Source organism: Eleginops maclovinus, chromosome 23, assembly GCF_036324505.1.
Source record: "Eleginops maclovinus isolate JMC-PN-2008 ecotype Puerto Natales chromosome 23, JC_Emac_rtc_rv5, whole genome shotgun sequence".
Lineage (NCBI taxonomy): Eukaryota > Metazoa > Chordata > Actinopteri > Perciformes > Eleginopidae > Eleginops > Eleginops maclovinus.
In genome coordinates, this window is record NC_086371.1 from 8,338,242 (window position 1) to 8,350,646 (window position 12,405).

Consider the following 12,405-nt stretch of genomic DNA (forward strand, 5'->3'; position numbering starts at 1 on the left):
AAGAGATGGTTTGAGAGGTTGCATAATAAGGTAAGGAGCACACGTTTGTCATAGGAGATCAGTAGCTCACTTTGGTAAAAAGCATAAGTTTGAGAATGTGACATCAAACCTCTTCTCTGAACAGTGACACCACTATGAATGATAAAATAAGTGATGGTGGGCAGGCATAATTTTCTGTGATTTCCTCAAGTCTATAAAGGCAAATAGTACAGGTTTTGGTTTGCAGTTTCCCATTCCTTTATCCTTTAGATGATTTTAACAAGGCAATTGTGCATTATCAAATATTCATTTCAGACTTCATGCTCATACAAAATGTGACATGACTTACTTAAAATTATTGAAACTATCAGTTGTATGGGTTTCCAAGGCTCTGCAACCAAGTCTTTGACCTCTGTAACATCAAACCTATTTTACCTCATTGAATCTTCAATCATTCAACCCATGTCTAATTTTCAGTCACAGACACTGAGTCTGGGAAATAGCCTGAATAAATAATTCAACAGTGGAAGCAGGCTATGTGGAAGCAGGCTATCAGAGAAAGTAACTCCTATGGAGTTTGGAGGCCATCTCAAACAGTGGTATGAATCCAATAGTCTTCTTTCTTATCCTTTACATCTCCAGGAACTACTTAAGGGTTGAGAGCCTGTCCTGTTGGATTTCTATGCGGCAGAGTAGCATTGAAACATTTCCTAAAACAAAGAGTTTTTTCATCCTTTGTCACGATGGAGTGAAAACGACCCAAGTGCAGAACCAATAGAGGAGGCAGGGGTACAAAAGAATAACAAAAGGCAAGCTTTTATTAATAGAAAAGCTGATAACCAAAATGCAGAACTAGGAATGCAAGAAAAGGTAAAACAAAGGAAAATTATCAAATAAAAACTCAGACAAACCGGTGGAGAAGGGAGGGCTGAAAAGGGAGATCCCAAACATCACGGGGAACAGGCAAACGACGATGATGAACCAAGAATGAACATAAAGGGAAGATAAGATTAAATACAGAGGAGGGTAATCACCAGACAAGAAACAGCTGGGAAGGGGAGGTGAAACACAGGGGCAACAGGTGAGCACAATCAGACAATCAGAGAGGAGGGAAACTAAAGACAGGAAGTAAGACAAAACAAGATACATTTAAAAATAAAACAGTAAACTATACATACAAAATCTGAGATCCTAACATCCTTAGGCATATAAAAGAAGGTCTTACCAAAGACATCCCTCTACTTTGTTTTTGGGAATCAATCAGGTGTGAACATCAGTATTTATTTTTCTAATGTCACTTAATGTTGATGATTTTTGTTTGTTTTGGAGAGTCTGATGCCTTGTGTTGACACAATTTCACAGTCCCGTTTTACCATCGAAATACTAATCAAGAGTAAAGACCTGCTCAGTGAAACGTCGTAATGTTATGTTTTGAGACTCTAATGGCATGAATGGCTGTCCACAAGATGTACTTTGAATTGACATGCAACTCAGGTTTGGTGTTTACATTTTGCCAGGCAATTTCGATGAAAAGTTTGTATCTCCACGCACTCTTTCCGATGCTAAAAGCATTGCTTTTAACAAGAGAATCGAGGGGGGTGTGGGAGACTGCTCTTAATCCACAAACACCCTGAAAGAGGTAGAGTCGTCTTTTCAAGCTTTTAACTGTTTCAAAGTCATCCCATCAAGGGGGTAAATCTAAAGCTCAGAGTCTGGGGAACAAAAACACTAGAGGCAGAGGACTCTCATCTGGCTTCAGTACTCCTATGGCAGCCATGTTCCCCAGGCTGATTGATGAAGGGAGAAACTCAACTCATGACTAATTATTTATTTTTCCTCCAGAACTGTTGTGTCTTGAGGGTTGGAAAAAAGCACAATCCTCTGCTCTGACCAGGTAGTAAACACACTAGAATGATGGAGGTGACCGAGTCTTCCTCACAACACTGTAGAGCATGGCTGCCATACACACAGCCCACAGACACACTCTGGCAGGTTATGTTTTAACCCTCCTGTGTTTGTGTGTATTTCTTAAATCACTTGTTTAGATTAAGAGTGAGGGAACCATGAACTGAGTCCTTACTGTGGTGGGCTTGGTTTAAATCCGGGTTTGTATGTTGCCATTGCTGCACATCGTTCCTTCTCTCTTCCCTTTCCTGTCTATATTTAGCTGTGATCATTGATAGAGGGGCTTTTTTGGCCGAAAAAGACGCACAAAAAAAACGTTCTTTTCTTTTCAAGAAACAGAGTGATGTGACTCAGACTATGAATTTGAATATGTGAGAAGCTTTCCTTTTGGACTCTAAAACATCTTTGTCCCCAATTAGGGCTGTCATTCAAAACATTAGGAACCAAGACATCATTTGTTGAAATGCACGGTATTGTAATCTATGCTGTTTTAAATGCTTCCACACAAGACAGAAATATTGCTAATAGAAATGTACATTTTAAAAAGTAATTACAAGTTTTCCCTTCTAAATTCTTACTTAGTGCATGATCATCTTGCTATGCTGAGAGTGAAATGTTGCATGTTCAGAAGGCACTTTTAATTATCTTCATATAATGTTCATGACATTTTTCAAACTAAAATATAAAACTTTCACTAGCCCTAGCTTCTCAAATATGACAATCAGTTATAAACCTTGGGTTTTGGACTAGAATACAGTAAAAGAAAACGTGTCATTTGTACATGATGAGTGAAAAGGCTCTATCATCTTTACATGTATTTGGACCTTGGAACGACCGGGACCTGCGGACCTGAAGATCTCAGGTGGTTGCTGGAATGGCAACAGGACTGATAAGGTCTGATAAATGAGACAAAATCTAATTTCTTTGTTTTTACTTGTTCAAAGATGTCAGACCAATTGAGAGGATACCCTTCAAACTTACAGACATTTTAATGTGTCTACTTGCTGAGCTTGGGTGTAGGCATGTCTTTAAGTCAAACTAGCCTTGTTGTAACTGACACACAACTGCCAGGATGTAGGTACCAACAACATTTGACTGGCTGTTGAAACCTTACACATTATTAAAAGACCTTCAGCATAGGAAGGGTCTTTTCTTGGATTCTATTTCAGTGAAGTTCCTTTAAAACGTATCACTTCACAGGCAGTATGGAAGGAACTACTAGCTATTATAATGAACATATGGCATGTGAGCCTTGTATTAAAACATAATTGAAGCGTATCCTTCAGGATCCAATAAAATCCAATTGCAAATGTTTAATGAGGAAGGCACTCGGCATGTTTTTATAGAGCCGAAGGGTATACACAATGACTTATGGTGAATAACTCTGAATGTGAACAGAATTTGAGTTTTTTTACAATAAAACTCCACAGGGCACCTTAAAATGTAAGAGATAAGAACCTCAAAAGTTGTTAAAAAGAATTATAGGAATTATAATGTTGTTTTGCTGATGATGGTGAAGTTTTTCTAATGATACAGTTTAGCCTTTTGTCCACCACCGTTTATCTCTTGGGCGATAGGATGTGGCCAGGCTTTGATGTAGAATCAGCCTCAGTTTAAAACTGAGCAGACTGCTAGCAGGGGGCATTCAATTCTAATAGAGGAAGGTCTGTGTCCTCTAGCACTTTGAGCCCCTAATTTCTTATTCATGTATTCAAGGTGAGAGAGGAGCAGCTACAAGTGGAAGTGGAATGGGTCAGAGAACAGAGATGGATAGGGGGAGAAAGCTCTGGTTGAAATAAGGAAGAATTGAGAAGAAGAAAAATAAGGATGAGAAAAGCCCTGACTCTCATCCACTCATGAACCGAGCAGCAGATCCTGTACAGGAGAAGAAAGGTTCAGGTGCTAGACCTCCACACAGACCAGGATCAAAGAGAATCCCCATCTGATCTGAATGTCTTTTGAATCTTTTATGGACAAGATATTCAGGTTAGGCTTGGATAACATGCGACTCAAGAGAGTGATGATCAGATGAGAATGTCACACTTGGGAGCTTGTTTTCTTTAGCAGATAAAGTGTATACATAATTTAAGATACTGAGTAAATATACATTCCTTTCAGCTGTATGCTTGGATTTTCCATCTTCCATTCCCTTTACATTATGTCCTGATATTGTCAGTCACTGACAATTCATTAACAGCTGATGCAGGCTGTTCACATTTACACAGTGAAGACTCCAGCAAATGCAACAGTGTTGAATAACGGAGCACTGAAATACTGAGGCTAGATTCATGCACCCACATACACACATTTAAAACCATTCTGTGTAACTGACAAACCAAACTGCATGCAGGCTAATTAATTTGTGTCACTGAAAGGTTAAGCACAATGCATCATTCACAGCTTTTTATTATATTTTATCAACCATCGGCACATTTTTACACACCTCACACCTACATAGTATGAACCAAATGCCGCAAAGGAAACAAATTCAATCATCCATGAATACTGCTAATGCACAGAGACCTATATGCACATCCTACATAGATTATTTCAGCTGTGACAAAGCCCTTCAAATATGCAGGGAAACTATTGTGTTCAAAGCCGTGTCTTGTGAGAGGAGAACGCCCAAGACGAGAGTATTTACAGTTTATTATGCAGATGCCACCACTAAGCACTCTCGTGTAATGCAAATGCACACACATGCCCATTGAAAATGTAGCATGTTGTGCTGTCTCAGAGATCTCCTCTCGTTTGTGCATGATAGTGTACATGAAAGGGATTTGTGAAGCACTAGCATTGTGAATACATCAACAATAAAGTAACAGAATGCAAAGAATAATATGAATTATGCACACATGACAGAAATCACTGTTCATATAGAAGGTACACTCCTTTGAAGTTGATATCAGGGACAAATTATATATCTCTAACTAAGCTCTCCTGGATCAGGAAGACAAAAAAAGCTCTAAACCTGGGTCACAGGTGAATTTCAGCCTGTAATGGGTTAACTTGTTCCAGTTAGATCAGGAAATAGGAGGGGACTGCTCCTCTGACATCACTACTGAAAGAGAAACTAGCAGCAGAAACAGAGCAGTTTGCTTTTGTGTTTAACTTTGCTTAACTGAACGATTTGGAAAAACCTTCAAACACCAGGTAAAGTTGTAATATATTAAGGTAGCACTTGTTTTTGGTGTTAAAGATTAAAATGTGTATTGACTTATCCAACTTTTCCCCCATTCATCTCACCATATACTTTCTAGACATGGCTTCTGCTGCTAATTCTGAGGATAATTTACGTTGTTCAGTCTGTCTAAACATCTTCAAAAAACCTGTGACGATTCCCTGTGGGCACAACTTCTGTCTTAACTGCATCGACAACTACTGGGACACCATCGATACCACATTCCAATGTCCGCTGTGTATGGAGAAATTCTTGAACAGGCCGATGCTTCGGGTTAACACTATCCTTGCTCAGATGGCTGCAGACTTCAAGGAATCTTTTGAAGAAAAGTATTTTGAAACTCCTGACAAAGCAGTAAATGGAACCGTGCTCTGTGGCCTGTGCACAGGGGCGAAGCTTGCAGCAGTGAAGTCCTGCTTAGTTTGTTTCATGTCTTACTGTGAAACACATCTCGAGCCTCATTTGAGAATTCAGGCCATGAAAAAACACAAGCTGATCGACCCAGTTGAGAATCCAGAGAGCAGGATGTGCAAGACGCATGACGAGCCTTTGGAGTTATTTTGCAAGGTTGAGGAAATGTTTGTATGTGAGTCCTGTAAGAACAGTGACCATAAAAAGCACAAGATAGTCAGTCTGAAAGAGGAGGCAAACTGTAGGAAGTACACGCTGGAAAAAGACAAAGAAAACGCAGATCAGATGATCCAGGAACGTAAGCAAAAGATTTTGGAGATCGAACGCTCAGTAGAGGCTAGCAGAAAAAAAGCAGCAAAGGCCCTGTCATCCAGCAAGCATTCGATAACTGGTATGGTGGACTACATTAACAGAAGCTATGCAGAGCTCACTGAGGTAGTTGACATTAAGCAGAAAAAATTTGAAACAGAGAGAAAAGGCTTCATTAAAGAGCTGGAGGCAGATATTATGCAAATAAAGCAACAAAAATTGAAGCTTGATCAGGTTTCAATTTCCAACGATCCGATGATTTTCCTGGAGAATCTCCTGTCTCTCACAATCCCTCATCCCTCGGTTAAGGACTGGTTTGGTGTGAATTTTGACAGTGACGAGATTTTGCTGCAAGAAGCCACGGCCCAGCTGGAGGCAACCGTGATGAGAGAAATAAGGATGCTGTGTGATCCCGACTTGAAAGAAATGCAACGTCATGCCGTGGACGTGACTCTGGATCCTGACACAGCAAACCTTTTTCTACATGTTTCCCCGGATGGGAAACAAGTCACGTATGGAGAAAAAAAGAGGAACCTCCCAGACAAACCAGAGAGGTTTGAACAAGTCCTAAATGTCCTTGCAAAGGAGGGTTTCTCCTCAGGAAAATTCTACTATGAGGTCGAGGTTAAAGACAAAACCAACTGGGATTTAGGAGTGGTGAACCAATCCATCAACAGAAAAGGAGATATAAGATTGAGCCCCAAGAATGGATACTGGATTATTGGGCTGAAGAAAGGAAAAGAGTTAACAGCAAATGTTAGCCCTGTTGTTAGCCTCAAGGTGAGGGAGACGCCTCAAAAGATCGGGGTGTTCGTTGATTATGAGGTGGGTCAAGTTCTCTTCTATGACGTGGACACCAGGGCTTGCATCTTCTCCTACACTGGATGTAACTTCACCATGAAGCTATTTCCGTTCTTCAGCCACTGTTGTAATGACGACTACAGAAATGCAGCGCCCTTGATCATCACTCCTGTCAAACAAAACAGATGAGTTTGGTTTTGTGGATTTTGTGAAAGAAAAACAGACCGGGCGAGGGATTTGGGGATAGATCATAGAGCAGTGAAATGTTTTAGTCCTGAAAACTCTGGTGGTTCATTTTGTTTCTCTCATCCATCAGTGTCAGAGCCGTGTGTCACAAAGTGTTGCTTGTCACACATACAGCTGTAGATCTCCAACTGACAACATGCAGCCATCAGGACATTCATGACACACACTGAAGCACACTGTGGGACAATGATGCCTTCATGCATTTATCTGGGTAAATAAAATCTCACCGAGCTGTACATTATTTAATTGTTATTTTAATTGATTTTGATAATACCCTTTGCATGCCAACATATTAAGGAGGGGTTGATTAGTGTTTACAAGCATTGTAAAGCATTTGTGTCCTGCTTGAAGTAATGTACAACTAAAGCTAGAGGAAATAACTATTACTGTGTTCACAAAATATTCTTTTAACTTCATTGAATACCCCTGACGACAGCAGATCCGGCTCAGACAGACTTAATAAAGCCACCAATGGAAAATAAATTGGCACAGAAAATGTTCAAAGAAATTGAAGGACTCTTGTTAACTTGGTATTCTAGTTTGGCTTTTTTACACCAATTAATGTTATTAGGTTAAAAGTGGCTATTAAACTTTATTGAATGGCACAAATTAGTATTTCCTCAAGTTTAAATCAGCCAGATCTTCTATGCAAGTTATTAAACAGGATGTTTTTCTGCTTTGGTCTGAAATAATCAACTGGTAACTGAGCAAAGTCAATCATTTCTTTCTTTCCTTTTGTTCGTTGGTAACCTCAAAGTCAATTTTCTTTTTTTCTTTATTTCAGTTAAGTATGTGTTTTTTTTTTATGGGAACATGAACCAATGACACTTTATGTTCATGTGATGTAGAATTGTGATGTGGTCAATTATTGATACGAAAATACTCAGAAAATTGATGAACAATAACACTCAAATGTGAAGATATGACGGAGTACACTCTTATATAAAACTGTCAATTGAATCAATGTCATCACTATAGGGTGAGCACATCTGTGATTGCAATTCTTTTTCCTGACATTTTATTTGGATTAAATGTAAAATAAGAGATTTTTTGATCATGTAAATGTATGCCTGGTCTCCAATATTGTACTGCATGTCTTGAATACATTAATAAGTATTACTGTTTACAGTTTCATGTTTGAAGGGGGAAAAATGTGGGGCAAAAATAATAAAGGTAATTTGGGAAATGGTAACCAGTAATCACCTTGATTTTTTTATGTGGAGCACACACTTGATGAACGCTCACAACAATTTAAGAAAATCCTGCCAACAGATGAAGACACAGGACGCCAAATTACTTAAATTTGCAATTAAAGTGCAGCTGTCACTTTGAGGAATATAAACACAAATTATAGACTCTTCTGACAGCCTGAGATTCCCAAAACATACACTTAGCAATTTTGTAGGCACAACTCCCCTCAAAACAATTCATTACGTTTCTTTCCCAGAACGGTTGGAAAAATATTATTAATTTTACTTTTCACAGAGGGGTATGTGTTTTAATGATCTGACAAAAATAATTGCATGCCATGTTTCAAGTGAAACAAGTTATCTACAAAGTGTGAAAAGAAATATGCAGGAGTTGCATGAATAGGCAAACTAATGGTATCAGTAATTTAAAAAAAGTAGGAAAAATCTTTAAAAAGTTGCATCCAAAAGCTCACTTAAGTAAAGTTAGGTAGTATAAGTATAAACCGTAAAGGAAACAGCTAACAGTAATTTCAGGGTGAAGCTGGTGGAGGTAGAACCAGCTCTTAACTTTATAAACTGAATCTGCAAACTACCTGGTAACAATATCTGTGGCAAAAATTGGAGGATTAAACTGAAAAGAAGCATAAACATTGAATTGAGTTGATCCATTTTGAAGCAAAACACAATTTATTAGATATCTTAATATTCTAATATTATTTTTGGAATGATACCCAAATGCTATAACTCTTACATAGTGCCCACACACCTCTAAAAAATCAAACAGTGTTTTACTCAAATGTTTAAAAAAATATGCCGAGTTCAAGTAAGTCTTTTGAAAATCCATTTTTACAGTGGCTCTTTCAAAGGCTAATGTGCATGACTGCGACTGCATTTCCCTTTATTATTTCCTTACGTGCTTTTGTTCTGCTTAGCAGCACATGACTTAACATAGCTGTGTTGGGCGTCATCCTTTCTGGTTGAATTAACAGCAATTGTGATTTAAATATAGCCCTACTGTGTTTCAATGGTGCTCCAGTACAACTCTGTCATGGAAACAGGCTCATAAAAAGAGGCTTCTCACACAGACACTTACACAAGCCAAAGGTGAGTGTCAAGCAACATTTTCAAATTTAAAAAAATCACAGTTCTGAACTGAGCTTATCACTTGTAACTGCTATTGATTCAGTCAACACGTAAACTCATATTTCTCCAAAACAACACAATATCTATGACTGCTAATTTTTCTCACTGGCTTTTGTTTAATCAAAACAGAGCTGCAAAGAGAGGACCATTCTGGACTGCTGTGAAATGCTGATACTAATGAAAAAAAAAAAAAAATTGAAAACTTCCAGGTTCGTAAGAGGGCCCTAAGGCTGTATTTGTTATGCATTGTTTAAAAAGAGACACTGGTGAGGAGAAATGCAAGAGTTATTAATGAAGGAGCAGGATCTTACTTCTTACTTCCACAAAGAGTTTGCCACTGAAGAAATTAGTGTGTTTGAGTCGACAACCCAATGACCAACTGCTATAGGGTGGCTTTTTTAACCTTGAAAATGAGCCACCACATGTGCAGACAAGATCATACAAAACGGATTTACACTATATATTTTAAATGCATAGCTTTATATTTATTTTAGTTACACTAGGAGAGTGGCTCTAGGATTGCAATATCGGACGGTCAGTGGTCTACTCGCTGGTATAATTATACTTAAAAGTGAAATGTTTTAACAACTGTTGGATGGATTGGCATGGAATAGTGTAATACTTCGGATTATAACTAAATACCCGCAAAAATAATGAACATTTTGTTATTCTCCTTTGCAAATAAGTAAATATTACCATGCTATCATGATCAGACAAGATGGTAAATATGGGCAGACATGGTTAACATCAAACCCTTATCATAACAGTTAGCAGTTAGCATTTAGCTCATATGACACCTGATGAACACTGGAAAATTAAGGGACATTTGCAAGTTGATAAACTACATCTCCGTATTTATTTTGCCTCACGGGCTCATTCGAGAGTTTGTTTGACTGTTAGATGATAAATACAGTCTGTGAGTATATTGGTCAGGGTAATTACACTGGCTTAATGAATGAGCGCTTCTGAAGAATACAAGTACATCATGTGGTTCGTGTGTGTGTGTGTGTGTGTGTGTGTGTGTGTGTGTGTGTGTGTGTGTGTGTGTGTGTGTGTGTGTGTGTGTGTGTGTGTGTGTGTCCATTTTTGAGGGGACCACATGCCTTTGTCCTACAGTTTTTGTATCTAATGAAGTGCCAGATGTAATGAGATAAATCTATCCATTAGGGTCCCTAAACGAGAGTAAATCCACATGGCTGCTAATGAGTTGGTGCTCCATCAGCCATCCTCCGAGGGCTGGAGGACCTAACTAAAGCTGTAGACGACCCGGAGCCAGACACAATCACACCCTCTAAGCCAGTAAATCCACAGCTCCAGCTGTTGAAGGCCTCGATCATTTAACTTCCAGTCCTTCAGGGAGTGACTTCAAGTTAGCAAGCAGCTACAACTTACAGACGATGGAGTCATATCCGGCACAGGGAAACACTAATCATCTGTAATCATTGATCTGTCATTAGTGGGCCATGCTCATTAGCCTGATGGAACAATGCTCTGTAGATTTCTGTTGTTACCGGGATATTATTAGCTTTTAAACATGCGTTGAATACACAGGCTCTACATGATGTGCAAAAACATGTGGCAAGCATAGGACTTTAAAAACTGGAGTTAGTCAAAAGATAACAATCCTGAAATCAAATGTTTTGCTATGAAGCTTTGTTTCATCCGTGGAAGTTTTAAAGAGCAAACAAGTCCATGTACATTTATCACTGTCACACCAATAAGGGATGCTGTGTGTAGGCCTTCCAAGTTTAGAATGAAGCAAATTAAAAAAAAGAGAAAAACTGAATCAAGCAGTGAAAACTCCGAAAGCCATTTAACCTTTGAGATGCCTTACATTTGAAAAGCTGATCCAGTGAGGAAGTAGCAAGAAGACAGCACTAGCAAGAGCTAGCACAGCGACACAGTGTAAAGAAATCCTGTGTGTCGAGATAAGAAAATCCCTGCTAGCTCTCCTACAAGGATCAGAAGTCACCAGTGCCCTACCAGTTTCAAAAGCGACCTGACAGTGGCTGTTATCTAGTGTGCAAAAACGGTGTCATGGTGTGCTGAAGTGTAAGAACTGCAGCTGCGTGTGAATATGTTCATACGCCACTAAACCATCATAGCTTTAATCAATTTAACAGCACTTCAACAACATTTTGGTACATTGAGTTGCTATATTGGTGTTCTTTTCTGAATGCTATCATTGTGCAATTAAATATAATAGCAAGAGGGCTGAATTTGTTCATGTTTATTTTGCTATTCAACAAAAAAAAGGGTCTACAGCAGTGCTATGAGCTAAGTGAGTTACAGAAAAGCTTAGCACGTTAAGATGCTAACCTTCACTTATAAGCAGTACTCACAAATTACAACTGAGGAAGATTATTTAAAAATGTTATGCACACATTTGGATTTTTGACCTAAATTAATAAGTCACCTTGTCATTAGACAAAAAGTCGTCTGAAGGCGATGAGTATCTCAGAGTCTGTAAAAAAATGTGTTTAAATCTATCTAAAAGTGATTTCAGTTAGGACCAAAGTAGTGGACCAACGACCTGATTTACAGATAAGATTTCCATCTCCTGAGGCTTACCAATTGCAAAGCTAAAAATTGAAATACTCAAGTTATATGAATATGTTATTGGAGTATTTGATTTTGAACATTTTTTCCCATTGAAACCCTACGGTATAACATCCTTCCATCATCTGTAAACAATTTATTTATTCAAGCATTTTGTTAATTTAACAAACACACAACAACACAACCCCAAGGCACAAAAACAACTATCCTTTACTTGGAGTCAGGGACAGGAAATCTGACATGCACGGCCGACACAGACGAACATTCACTCCCCATTCACAGCTATGGGCAAATTAAAGTTGACATCTAATTTAACCTGCATGGTTTTGGACTGTGGGAGGAACCCAGATGAGACCATACAGAATGTAGGAGTCCATCAAGTTAAACTAAGGGCCATCTTTCTTTAAGGGGACAATGCAGACCACGGCACAACCACCCAGAATCATTAAGTGTAAACTAAACAACATTTACTCAACATACCTTCTGAATCCAGCCCATAAAAATGCATATTAGATATTACAGAAATTGTGAATCCTGGTCACCCAGTAGCTTTGCTAGAAAACCTGATCAATCAAAAAGGTTTGCAGAGTGAGTAAATGAATACAAATCCAAATAGTTTACGACTCAATATTTGCAGTAGGAGGTTGTTTGGTTACCTAGTTTTCAATTTAAGGAAAAGCT

General features: G+C 38.6%; 2 protein-coding genes across 2 annotated transcripts in view; one reads left to right on the forward strand and one right to left on the reverse strand.

The window, feature by feature from the left end:
* Positions 1–12,405, reverse strand: part of LOC134859859 (ecto-NOX disulfide-thiol exchanger 2-like) — a 148,518-nt gene that overhangs the window by 93,223 nt on the left and 42,890 nt on the right. The window lies entirely within an intron of this gene.
* LOC134860354 (zinc-binding protein A33-like) lies at positions 4,927–8,024 on the forward strand. The gene is made up of 2 exons (XM_063877312.1): positions 4,927–5,037; positions 5,145–8,024. The coding sequence occupies exon 2, from the start codon at positions 5,147–5,149 to the stop codon at positions 6,773–6,775; it is 1,629 nt and encodes a 542-aa protein (XP_063733382.1). The 5' UTR covers positions 4,927–5,037; positions 5,145–5,146; the 3' UTR covers positions 6,776–8,024.